The sequence below is a fragment of the Wyeomyia smithii genome, chromosome 1, assembly GCF_029784165.1.
Source record: "Wyeomyia smithii strain HCP4-BCI-WySm-NY-G18 chromosome 1, ASM2978416v1, whole genome shotgun sequence".
Taxonomy (NCBI): Eukaryota; Metazoa; Arthropoda; class Insecta; order Diptera; family Culicidae; genus Wyeomyia; species Wyeomyia smithii.
This window is the reverse complement of record NC_073694.1, coordinates 46,193,010-46,206,942: the sequence shown is the minus strand read 5'-3', so window position 1 is coordinate 46,206,942 and position 13,933 is coordinate 46,193,010. Positions and strand designations below refer to the sequence as shown.

The window sequence follows — 13,933 nt, the reverse complement described above, 5'->3', positions numbered from 1 at the left end:
TATTAAAACTGTATTGAAAATGAACACAAATTTGAAAATGAAGGTGGAAGTGAATAAAAAGAAGAATGCGATGAAAAAAGCAATGTAATAAGTCACTTAAAAAAAAAGACATAAGTGATTTTCAACACAAAGCATATTTTTCAATTGTTTTTTTAAATTTTTTTTTATAACTGAATGATATTTTTATGTTTTTTTATTGCATATGCCTTTTATTTTGCAAAATATTGGAACCGATGTAAAATTTTTCTCATATAATATATATAAAAACATTGAAATTCCACTGGCATCAATAATATGCATTTTCATGCAAAAATAATATCAAATTTGGACTCAGCGTCCCAAAGTTACATAAAAATCATGTATTTTGCATGATTTAAAGACATTTTTTTGCTTGGCCAGCACTTGTATGGAGTCGCCCCACTGTGCATTGGTTAGTTAGGAAAGTTAGAAACAACACCTTAACATTTCAGATTATTCCATGGTGCTGCAATTGTCTTTTTTTTAAACGCAGTCCTCGTTTTTGAAAAATAGGATTTGAAAATTCCATTTGGTAAGTGCTTCTCTGACTACTTCGTTTCAGCTGCTGTTAATTTATACAATGGATTTTCCTGATATTCAAGATTCATGAAAAATTTCCGTTACCTTTTGTCCAAAGTTTTTTTCTTTTAAATTAATACACGTTGGATTTGTTTGAAAATTTATATAACATATGTGACCCGATACCTCATAATAACATTAAACCAATCTTTTAGTATGATAAATTATATCTTTCTCGAAATATTTTGACAACCAGCATTAAGCCGCTTTAGTGCAGTTAAGCCTTTCGCTTTGTAACCGCCATTAAGCTTTTCTGGCAACCAGAAAGCTAACGACAATGATCGACGAACCACCGCAAGTAAAAAGAGAAAAGAAAGCTCGACTGCGCTCACCAGAAAGCTTTCCTAGACTTACCTTGATTTTCGTTTCTGTTCATCGATCCGTTGCGCTTCAGCTGCTTGCCAGCGTTGCTGTTCACACTGGCGACACCATGCAGCATGGAATGGCGTTGGGCAAGCTTCGTTCGCTCGTGGGTATCTTCTGGTGGGCAGACGCTTTCGTACGCGTTGTCGTTGCGCGAAGCAGCCATGTTCAGCTCTCGGCTCGACTGGTGATGGCTTGCCGATTTACTGCCCTTGCTAAGGTTCGTCGTTTTGTAGTTCAGCGGTACGTCGTATCGGTGTTTGGCGTTCTGCTGCTCGTAAAGATTGTTTCGTTTGTTGATCAGCATTTGCTCCTTGTTGCCCACGGTCTGCAATGAGGTGGGTTAGAAGGTGGGTTGTACTGTCTGTAAATCAAGAACACTTTATCACCTGATTGGTTAGTTGCATAATGATGTCGTTGCTGCGGTTCGAGCTGGCACTGGCCGATCTTGAATGTGATCCGCTATCCCTGGATCTGCTGCGGCCGGCACCGTTTCTCGTTTTCGTGCCATACCGGGCCTCTTCCCGCACTAGATAAATGTCTTCATAGTCATGGTCGTGGGTAGACTTTGAGTTGCTGCGTTTAACTTCCGGTGGTTTCCGTTGTGCATCGGAATTGGATGACGATACGGACAAATCCTCATCCGAGCCACTGGCTGCCCCACTACTGCTGGAGTGAACTTCCACTTGAACTGGAAAAGAATAAAATTTATGTTAATGGAATGTTATTGAAACTTTTGTTTTATTCAAACCTGTCATCGCTCGGGAATGTCCGTTCCGTTCCTCCTTGGTAGTACTAGTACTAAGATCGGAATCAAACAGATCTTTCACCCGATTGTAGATAACCTCCTGAGGGTCGTGCAAAAAGAAAGATTCACCCGAAACACTTCCGCTTGGACTGGGCGGGGTGGAGGAGCCATTTCGCATTGGATTTATGTAGACACCGTCATTTGGCGGCACTGTGCCGTAGTAACTGTCCGGTGATTGGCGAGTATACAAGCCATCCTGAAGAAATTAAATTTTATTAAAGGTTTTGTGATATTACTAAACTGTTGATTATTACCTTAGTTTGCCTTATTGTCGGTGGATGAAGGTAGAAGGGTTCCGAGTCGGAACTACCGGACGACGACTTGGACATCATCGTATTTTGGCTGAACACTTTGCTTTTGTTGAAATGATGATGGCTGCCGGTTTGTTTTTTGGATGCCCGTTTCTGCTGCTGCGGGGTAACAGACTGAGCCGAAAGTGGAGTGGGCGATCCGTACAGCTGTTCTGGCTGAATTCGTTGGGAGAGTTTGTGTTGTTTTGATTCACCGTAATCGGGTTCGCGGTTTCCGTGCTGCACCAAAGCGTTCAAACATTCAACTTGCTGATTTTCAGCTGCATCGTTGATGGGACTTTTTCCATACTTATCCAGGGATAACTTAGCACCGTGGCTCAACAACCACCGCACAGCAGTAAGATGGCCTCGGGAAGCAGCAAAGTGAAGCGGAGTGGCACCATCACCGTCACGCAGGTTAGGGTCGACACCTTGATCTTCGACCTGCGAAAAATACGAAACACTCAATGAGAACAATTCGCAGAATACGGAGATTTTTCTTCGCCTACAGAACAGATAAGCGTGTCCGATCACCAGCTGTAACTGGCTGCAACTGATCGAGACCCAGTTTCCCCCCTCGAGGTGCAACAGCTGCAGCCTACCAGGACCAATTTGCACCGCTACCGTGTATGTGAAAGAACGGGAACGATTGCGATCGAAAGAAAGCACTGAAAAGCGCTCGATGCATGTCGGTTACATCACTATAAACAAATTTTCTTGTTCAGCGTGAGGGCGTTGATTCATAGTGCGCATAAGTAGGGTAAAATGAGAGTTCATAATTACTGTACGCTAAATCTAGCGTATAAATGGACTAGATATAAATACGAGTTGAAAATTGTACTTTAACTTACTGAAACAATTTTTGAGATTAATTTACTGATAATTTGTCATAGTTCTGTGGACACAAAAAAAGTGTGCGATTCGAGCTCGAAGAATATTCACGCGTGGAGGAATTAGATCGTGGGCATACTAATCTTTGCCGCTGGCCAGCCGATGCAGCATTTACAACGTTTTTTTTCTGTTACTACTGCCTAGCAGTAATTGGTGCAGAAGCCCAGACGATAAAGTGCTATTTTCTGTACAGTTAGTGGTAAATTGCATTCAAAGTCAGTACAAGCGAAAAAAAAGCTTTTATAGACGTCTCGTGTAAATCATAGCTCTCGGTTGCTGTTTTTGTTGTTGAATTGAATCTTTGGAACAAGCTTTACCCGCGGGAATGGCACACTTCGAACGCTCCGATCCGATGGAGGCTCGCTGGGTGTTCACGTTAGCCCGGCGTGCTCCATGGAGAAAAATAGGCGTGATGAAACAGAAGTACGAGCTGATTTTATGGTCGAGAGATCATCTTAAGTGTTGAAAATGATTCAAGTGAGTTTTACCAGAGATATGTTGCAAATATAGCGATAACATTTAGATACGGTCAATGGAGAACCATAAACTCAGTGGCAGGTCTTTCTTGAATAATTGGTTTTGAGTGACAAATTGTGTTGAAATAAATGTTAACATTTTACATTTTGCCCTGTTTTTTCTAAGGGCTTGATAATGTTGTACTCGAAATGTTAGATACCATTTCTAGTAACTGATGGATTTCATATTTACCACGGGTCGCAATGACTCCATGAAACCGTTCGATGAATCAACAATAAATCAGCATTAGTTTTAAATATCGTCGTTATGGCATCTATTAAACTGACAAGAGTTTATCGTGAAACTATAATTTTTTGTTAAAAACTCTTTCACATAAAATATAAAATCTAAAAAATGTTTTGCTTTCCCAAAATAAACTTCTTAGCCGAACTGCATCCTTATTATCATAATAAAAGCCTCATAAATCAAAAATGTCAGCTGCTTCAAAATTAGGTGTTTTTCGTTCGCTTGTTTCATAAGTGGCATCGAGAAATAATCTTTTGCACTTATTTAACAAAATAAACAAAAAAATCGAACTTATTAATAATCTCGCACGGTGGTTCATTCTTCTGTAAAACACGATAAAAATATTTTGATAATCGGAAAAGTCAGATCAAATGTTTTTTCTTACACAGTAAGAAAATTTTATGTCGAATCGCATGAAAAGAATTGCCTTCATCACACTTCATGTGCAATATCAAATTGCACATAACTTTCAAACAAAATCGTGATTTACGTCAGAAGAAACTGAAATTTAACCAGAATTCAGTGTGATAACGAAGTAAGCCAGCCTACAGGTTCGCACGAGGTTTGCATTCTACGGGACGCTAATACTCCCGGTGACGCTCTACGGACATACAACATGAACGGCCGATCGTAAGCGGTTCGAATCTTCGAGTTTAGAATCCTGCGATAAATACTTGGAGGAAACAAGAAAATGGAATCTAGGGCAGGCACATGAATCACTAGCTTTACGAAGTATAGAAATACGTGATTGTAACTCAAGTTTTCAACTGAAATTGAATCGGCCTGCAGTCTAAGGAATTGCGTTGATTTCTATTTGCTAATCACCGACGTTTCGGTCCTTTTATGGGACATCATCAGGGCCCACAATTTATTTAACATTTTACATACAATTGGACTTAGACTAGGACAAAACTCTACTAAACGACATTGGAAAACTACTCGTTCGGTTTTGCACTGGTTGTATTTCTGGGAAAAACCTATGAAGCGATACCCTTCCCTTTCATTACACAATATTTTCCACTTAAACTGCCAAACTCTAAGCCTTTAAAACAAACCATCATCAGGCCCTGCTAGTCTATAGCGTATTCCAACAGGGCCTGATAATGGGCTCAGAAAAGGACCGAAACGTCGGTGATGAGCAGATGTAAATCAACGCAATTTATCGAACTGCAAGCCGAAATATCAAATACGCTGATATTGTTGAGCAGATAAGGGGCAACTGGAGAGGAGCAGTCCAAGACCAAGTTTTTTGGGCACGTGTTCTGGATTCAGCATGAGATCTCAATGATCTATCCCTATAAAAGTAAAGTGAGTAAGTAATACTTATTTCGGGCTGTTACGATAAAAAAAGTAAATGCGTTAAACTTATGCTAAATGGGCTAAAACCACTATAAACGTGGTAGAAAAGGGGCAAAGTGCAAATCCAAGGTTAAATGATCTCAAAATATTGCTGTCAAATGTGCCGAAAATAGAATGAGTAGAGGAACCGCTCCTATATTAATCATAGCACCTATATTTATTTCACCGTGAAACTTTCGATCAGTCGACTGGATCAAGATGCAAAAAAATATTTCTCAGAGATCACCCCCGACTAATGAAAAGACCCCTTAAAATCAAGTGCCAGATAACCTCAAGATTGTAACTTGAGACTTAAGCCAGTCATGGCGTTATGAGCTGACGTTCAGTTAAGATACACTGTAAAAAAAAATACATACATGCACAGCACATACATGGAGCATACACATGCACATGCACATACATGAAGCCATGCAATATTCCGTGTGGTTCACAAGCATATAATATACACTAAGGTCGCTTTTTACGCGGTTTTTCACGCGGATTCCGCAATTTACGCGGTTTTTTACACGGATTCCGGAATTAACGCGGGTTTTTTTACGCGAATTCCGGAATTTACGCGGTTTTTTTCACGCGGATTCCGGAATTTACGCGGTTTTTTCACGCGGCACGTATCCCCTGCGTAAAAAGCGACTTTAGTGTATTGTGAATTTGTGAATGCATATTTATGTTTACAACTTTAAGTTAATATCACTTAACGTACAAATTTACACGGTTTAAAACGATTCTGTAATATGCATTATTAACGATGTGTCATTTAGTCCTGTGCGCCGCCGACACTTTTACGCACGCTGCCGCCGCCGATGGTTTTGAGTCGGCAGCCCGCGGAGGAAATTTTTATCGCGCCGGTAGTCATTTTTTTGCTGGTTGTTAAGTTGTTGTTCTACTTGATTCCTAACCATTCCTATTTCTTTTTTTGACATCATGTCAACCCGGGTGAACCTATTTTTAGACGGCAACAGACTGGCACTTTTCGATCTCTTACTGAAACAGTAAACCCCACTGTGACGTGAGAGTTACGAAACAAAAGTCAGCCACCAAACAATACTCTCTACTGAGTAAATGATGACGTGCGATAAAGTGTACAAGAGATACAAAATAGCTATTTGGAAAGGTCCACTTATTCGTCTTGCGGTGGTGTAATCGGAAGCGCATCTGACCGGAGTTTAGAAGTTGAGGGTTCGAGTCCCACCTGCTGGACTATATTTTTCGTAAATTTCTAAATAACTATTTCTCCAAACTAAACTAAACATTTTTCTAAATCTCATGATATGATATTTGTTTGCCAAAAGCAGGTTCTCATAATGCCTTAGAAGTGCAGTCCCGGTTAATTAGTACAAAAAAGTGCAAAAATTTAAAATTTTCTGCATTTTGGCGAATGCAAAAATAATTTTACAATCGATTGTGGCAAGAACGATCGGAATCCGTTGAAAACTAAGTGAGTGATGAGCATTTGAAATTAGATATGATTCCGTTCCCTGTTCCGATGTTAAATTTTCAATCTACACCCATACAGATCGTCCTCAGAGACGTAGTTCTATGCCGAAATTAGATTAATAAGACTATGTGAATGAACTTATAGAATTATAGCAGTTGGATGTTCAGCACCACTGGAGCTGTGGAAGTTCGTCCCCGGAACGAGATCAGCAGAACGAGCAGTGACGGAAACAATACCAAGAAACCCTGCAAGTCTTGAAGCCCTGGATTCCGGCGACCAGCGACCAGCGATGGAAAAAGATCACCTCTAGCGATTTTGAATACATATAAAGCAAGCCTAAGATGCGTTGACATCGTCGTCAGTATGCGAATAACAAAGTATCGGTGTTGGTTCATTCTCTTTGCTTTCCTTTTTACGATATATTACTTGTCGTTAGTGTACACCACAACATATGGTTCTCAAACAACTCGGTATATGAAGTTATTCGTCTCTGTTACACAGAGCGATCAGATCTTGTTATGTTCTTACTCATGAATATGATTTTTTGTCAGAAAAAAAAGAAAATGACAATGTATGCTCTCCTACACTCGCTCAAGTCAACCGCTGCCGAAGTAGTCCCTTCCCCCACACTTTCCCTCTCACCGCACCACACCTCTGCTGCTGCTCAGGCGACATGATATTCTTCTGCTGCTATTCTTCGTTCCCCTAACGACCGGCATATGGAGAGACAAACGCAACGAGCGAATCGCTTCTCAGAGCGGATGTAGTCCAGTCATGTGTTTGTTTTCTCCCAGAAACCTAAGCACCATATAATCATTTTATTATGTGTTGAGAGGATTCAACTTTAGTCGCGGTCTGTACACTTCATGATGTGTACATGTGGAGATTAAACGATGATTGCATCATATTCGTTTCGTTTCCATCACTGCCAGCGACTATGAGCTACGACCGGGCTCTTGATGGAGGGCAGCCAGCATGGCCTCCAACCACCGAGAGTAGCCAGCATGGCCTCATTAAATGAGGACCGCCCCTGAAGCCTAGAAGAAACCCGAGGATAATTTCCAGAAACCAACGCCGCTGACTTCCAAGGTATGTTTGCTCCTAAACCTGATAACCAAGTGGTACCGTGAAGACGAGAACATGGAGAAAAACATCGTCGACATGGAAGAAATTTTGAGCGTCTATTTCTGGTGAAGTAGAGACTGAAGAGAAGTCAATCATTTCCGTCAAGCAAAGACTATAACCGTAACGAGCAGAAAAAAACCGAAAAACTTTGTCCAGGGAATGAAAGATGGGTCGTGAAGATCGGAGTAGCGAAACCACTTTCAAGGCCAGAAAAGCAATTGGAGCAATAGATTAGATCGTTGATTCCAGTCCAGTCTTGAAAAACGTCCACAGAGCGGCTAAGATTGAAGAAAAACGCTTGACAGCCAACTGCCAACACTTGTGGCATAGTCACCGTACCAACAATGCTGTCCGAAGGCCAAATTTGCACCGCTTCGAAAGAAGCGACGAAAAATCGAAACGCCTGCTGGATTTGGACCATGTCGACTTGCGAAGGCCGATAAAAAATGTCACTCACTGTGATCATTCGATTAAGGTTACTCTCGCTACATGACGGGCTATTTTACACTTGAAAAATCCAATGCAGAGAAGCTGATGGACATCGTGGAGGAAATGAAAACAACCTTTGACCCAATCAAAAACGGTGAATTCAAGATTTGATCGATGGAACATTCTGCAAACAGGAGGTCATCCGATAAAAATTTACCACACCGTACATTCCCCCGCAAAAAAAGAAGTCACCGAGCGAAAAAATCGACTCTGAATGCGATGGCCAAGTGTATGCTATTGGACGTGGAACTCCCGTTGCCATACAAGGCCGAAGATCTGAATACCGCAAACTGTTTGAGGAAACCGACTTCCTATTATGGCGCTTCAGGTGACTCCGTACGAGGCGTAGATGCACGAGAAACCAGATGTCAGTGGTTTGCAAGCTTTGGCATCAACTGAACTAAGCTGGCCTCACAAGTGCTGAATATGAGGTTCGTGGGATACAACAGAAAGCGTACCGATCCCTGACGACTGGCTGCATAACAAAAAAAAGCACAACAAAGGCCAATATGCTCCAATGCAGAAGGCTAATATGTCCCTAGAGGAATAAGCACGCGAAGGGAGAAGCGCTTGAAGTCTCAGAAGTAAAATCAAATGCAAAGGAACATACTCTAATAGCGAATTTCTTTATTTCACTGTGTGCGGGCAAAACTGCCGACGAATAATGAAACGTCATCGCCATTTAAGACGCAAGTAAGAAATAGATGCCAGATTTTACAGTGCGCTTCGGGCAGCACGGCAGGTCAAAACTAGGTCAAAATGGAGCGAATAAAGAAGGGTTTTGACAGCAGTTAGTGCGCTTCCAGGTCAAAACGAGGTGAGCTGTTGGAATAAAGAAATTCGCTATGAGTTGTCAAGTTGATGAACCCAGACTACCCCAACGTCAAGCAAAAGGAAAAAATTCGGTGCTTTGTTCTATGTTGCTGTTTATAGTAGACTTGACTAGGTAATCAATGCGCCAATTCGCGTAAGTGTGTAAGCAGATTGAAAGAAAGCTAGAAGCGAGCCCTGGAGTACTTAAAGGGCCAGCTTACGATTAAGACTAGGACGAGTTGGAGCGGTGGACTGGGTCGTTGATGCCGGGGTAACATCACACAGGTGTGCCGATACGGGCTTTTTATGAACCTAGACCCCTGCATCAATCTATTACCGAACACGAGGCACTCGCTAATGGCAATATGATGGTTGCGGAGGGCAAAGGAACTCTAACCTCTAACCTAAGAACACAATTATTAGGGAGCTCCGTAGCCGCAAGGTTACAAAATTCGCTTTGTCAAGCGGATGGTCGTTGGATCGAATATAAGTAGAATCTCAGGCCATTTGATCTCAAAAGGGTTTAAACTTAACACTCAGGCCTGAAAACTTTCAGCGCTTTTGCATAAAGGTGAAAAATATCCACCATCAACGTCAGTGCTTTTATCTACCATCCCAATATAATATTCCACCTTCATGCAATTTTCATTCTCTCTCCTTCGGTTTTTCAGTATTCATAAAAAATGAAATGACGCCTTCACTCGCCAGGCGCAGTGTAAGCTTTTTCGTTTGATACTCACTGTTTCGAATTTTCTGAAAATGTATTATTCTGAGTTGCGTTGTGTGTGTGTGTGGTTTGTATACTGTACAGTTGCACTACGCGACTAGTGATGGAACAAAAATGCTGCCACGAAATAAATTCTAGCATTTTATTATGATAACGACAGTAAGCGTCACGTTGATAACGTCATTTTAGTTTTGCAAAAGGAACGGTGAATATCATTTGTTTAGATTTTCAGAAGATTTTATTGCATGATCGTGAACGATGCGTGTGAAGTAATTCATCGGAGAGTGGCAGCTCGTTTCAAGGATAAAATTCTAGTGTGTTTGAAAGAGCGCTGCGTTCATTGGAAGTGAAAATTGAAACTTCTCCAGGGAATCATAATTGGCGATATTTGGAGGAACGAGGCTCGGTATAGTAGAGCAGTAAGCATGTAAGTGGAAAATAAATCAACGATTCCGGTCGCAGTGAGCAAGTCCATACATAATAAAGGGAACAATTTAAAAAAGGAAAATTTCCTGGTTTGTTCTTCAAGCTTTCGAGGTTGACTTTCTAGGTTTTTTTCAGATAAAATCGAATTTCCTAATATTTGCAGATTTTACAGCTTTTTTTCAGACACTAGACGCTGTAGACATGGAACTGATGCTAAATGTTTTGTGTATCAAATGTTTCTGTGTTTATTTCAGGTAACATTTTGACGTATAAAATCTTGCTCACCAATTAATCTTAATGAGTTCTCGGACGTAATCTACGATATAATATCGTAGGATTGTAGAATCAGAAATATTGAATTATTAACCGGCTAGTCAAAAGCATGAAATTACGAAAAAGTTTGCCCTGGGGAGGACAGAAGAGGAATGTTTTTCTACCATACATATTTCCATGGATTTTTTTTTCTTATTATATTTTTTTTCAAAAGCTGAGTATATTTCACATCAAGTTTATATATCGACTTCGATTAAGCGATGTAAGATTTCGTACCACACTATACGAGATTATTTGGTATTTCCCCTTGAGTCTAAATCGCATTAATTCCTGTATCAATGCACTTGTTTGTTCTTGTTTTTATATATCGAGCTGCTGCCATGTCGACAATGAGCGATGAAATAATAATAATAATCTTTTACCAACACAATTTGGTGAGCTGCGTTCCTATTTTTGATCGGCAAACAATTGACCGCATCTACCGCCAAAAGCAGTAAAAAGTATGCAGAGTGTCTCAAAGTGGTGTATATTTTCTAAGTGAGAATAAAACGCTGAAAATGTGTTTTATATTCCATCAAACATATGTTATTCAACAAAATTCATGGTTTCAAATCTATTTATCCAAATTAAAAACAATATTTACCGAAGGAATAAACTCGGTAACTCCTGTAGTAATAATAATATAATACCTGTTTTCTCAAGCAACGTCGGTGCATTTTGAAAAAAATGCTGAATTAACGTATGCAAGCTTATTTAGCTAGTTTTTTTTTAATATATTATATGAAAATTTCATTATTTAGAAAAAAACTCATTTCTTTTTGAAAAGGTACTTCTGACGAAATAATCATTGTCGCCATATGAAGTGTACATACCATTTGGAAACGACCATCAAAGATTTTTCTGAGGAAATTATACCAATCCCAATTTCGGTGTCGATTAAAATACACCGCTCTCTGCCTCCCTTCCGCCTTTGTTAACAAAAACCCCCTATGTTTCTTTGAAGTAGAATACTTCTCTCAGGAAGTTCGGCTACATAGGGATGTGAAATGAAAATCTAAAACCGAAAAAAGGGAAAAATATGTCCAATTTCAAATGCTAATAAATCGGTTAGTATTCGATGGATTTCCTTCGTTCTTGCAGCAATAGATTGGAAAATCTTCTAAGATTCTTCCCAAAATAAGATAATTGTAATTTTATTATTCACACTATTGTACTATTGAAAATAGTCAAGCCTTGTCAAAACGAAAAATTCGACCTCTGATTGGTCGTTATATGCTTGCTTCCCAAGCACGGTCGACAGGATCATATACCTTGCAATTGAAAACATGCTATTTGGCCTATATAAGAGCCTGTTTCATCCGGAGCCGCTCATCATTATTCGTCTCACGCTTGGTGTGTACAGACGTGTTTGTTACAACAACTGAAAGTTTTAGTTTACCTATCGCATTCGTTTATTTTACTTATCACATTCGTTATACAACAGTACGTTGTCGTGTCCCAATGAAATGGGAAAAACGGGTTCCAGTAAGGAGCAAAACAATAAGCGTCCTCGTGACCCTGCTGAAAAGGATGATGGAATCGCCAAGAAGATACTAGCTGCTAACAAGTTTGCATCGCTGGCTGACCAAACTACCGAGAAAACGGAAACGAAGGAGAAAATGCCGCCTTTCTACGTAAAAGGTTTCCCGCCTGGACTAAGGCAACACTTCAATGAACTTATCAGCAAAGGGCTGATAGCTACCCTGAGGCTTTGCACGGACGGCTACAAAATCGTCGTTCCATCCACTCCACATTACAAGGCAGTAGAGGCTTACCTGAAGCAAACAAAAGCGGAGTATTTTACTCACGATATTGCAGCTACAAAACCATTCAAAGTTGTACTGCGTGGTTTACCGGAATTGGAACTGGACGAGTTAAAAACGGAGCTTGTCGCTTGCGGCCTAGAAGTGGAAGCAGTATACAAAATGATAAGACACAACAAAGCCATCAAGTATCGTGATCAGTTATACCTGATCCACCTGACCAGGGGTTCAACTACACTGAGCACAGTGAAAACAATCACCGCCCTATTCAACATCATCGTGCAATGGGAGCGATACAAACCGATTCATCGCGATGTCACGCAGTGTTCCAATTGCTTGAACTATGGACATGGCACAAAGAATTGCCACATCAAGAGTCGCTGCATGAATTGTGCAGGTCCGCATCGAACAGTGGATTGTCTTGTTGAGGAAGCCGAACAAATCAAGTGTCTCAACTGTGACAAAGAGCATGCTACGAACAGCCGTTCCTGTCCAAAACGAGCAGAATTTATCAAAATTCGAAGTGAAATTGCCAATCGCCAGCGACCGTCGAATAGAAAAAGTGTACAACCTAGCGTTACACCAACCCCGCCAGCGACTTCAAGTATGTTGCCGTTTCCACCTCCTCCAACTGGTGGTGTTCCTAGCCGGGACCCCCCCGGATTTTTGAGTTATGCACAGGCTGCCAGCATGCCCCCAGCAAGTAGCAATTTGTACTCGATGGAACAGCTAGCTACGCTGTTTCTTAAACTCGAGCCGTATTCTGTGCCACGCAGAAGTGAACAACATATTCCTGGACGAACAGTTCGGTTTTCGCAGAGGCCATTCAACAACATATCAACTGCAGAGAGTAACAAAACTCATCAATCGGAACAAGGAGCTATCTAAAACAACTGCCATGGCCTGCCTGGACATAGAAAAAGCATTCGAAAACGTGTGGCACGACGGGCTTATCTACAAGCTACAGCGCTACAACTATCCCGTTTATCTAGTGAAGATTGTGCAAAACTATCTCACGCTGCGCAAATCTCAGGTCTGTGTGCTGGGTGGCCTGTCTGACCCATACGACGTAGGAGCTGGTGTTCCTCAGGGCAGCATCCTTGGTCCTGTTCTGTACAACTTATTCACATCAGATATTCCTGAACTACCCAATGGAGGCATCCTGTCGCTGTTTGCTGATGACACCGCCATTATGTACGAGGGCAGACAGATCAACCAAATAGTTAAAAAGCTGCAAACTGGGCTTAACGTCTTTGTGAATTACCTCACCTTATGGAAAATTTGTGTGAATGCAGCAAAAACTCAGACCATAGTCTTCCCACATCGGAATAGTCAACGTTTGGTGCCGACAACAAAGATTCGGTTGAACAATGTGGATATTCCCTGGTCGTCAAATGTTCGCTACCTTGGTTTGACCTATGATCATAAGCTACTTTATCGCCCCCACATTGAACAAACAGTAACGAAAAGCTTAGTGCTAATGAAGAAGTTGTACCCGCTAATCAACCGTAAATCGAAATTATCTGTCGTGAATAAATTGACGGTATACAAACAGGTCATCCTGCCGATGCTTCTATACGCCTCGTCGATCTGGAGAACCTGCGCGAGAACCCACCTGCAAAAGATTCAACGGATCCAGAACAAGTTCCTGAAAATGATTTTGAACGTGCCCTTCGGAACCCGAACATCAGAAGTGCATCAAATAGCTGGTATCGATATGACCGAAAACATAATCTCTGCACACGCTGAAAACACTAAAAACAATGCACTTAA

General features: G+C 41.0%; 1 protein-coding gene across 5 annotated transcripts in view; it reads right to left on the bottom strand.

Annotated features, from left to right (window-relative positions):
* The window catches only part of LOC129719188 (putative uncharacterized protein DDB_G0279653), a 257,470-nt gene that overhangs the window by 82,787 nt on the left and 160,750 nt on the right, over positions 1 to 13,933 (bottom strand). For all 5 annotated transcript variants that reach the window (XM_055670727.1, XM_055670717.1, XM_055670688.1 and 2 more), the window contains 4 exons: positions 2,023 to 2,502; positions 1,712 to 1,964; positions 1,350 to 1,651; positions 952 to 1,288 (listed from right to left, as the gene is read on the bottom strand). In XM_055670727.1, the coding sequence (XP_055526702.1) occupies positions 952 to 1,288; positions 1,350 to 1,651; positions 1,712 to 1,964; positions 2,023 to 2,502 (1,372 nt within the window). The remainder of the gene's footprint in view (positions 1 to 951; positions 1,289 to 1,349; positions 1,652 to 1,711; positions 1,965 to 2,022; positions 2,503 to 13,933) is intronic.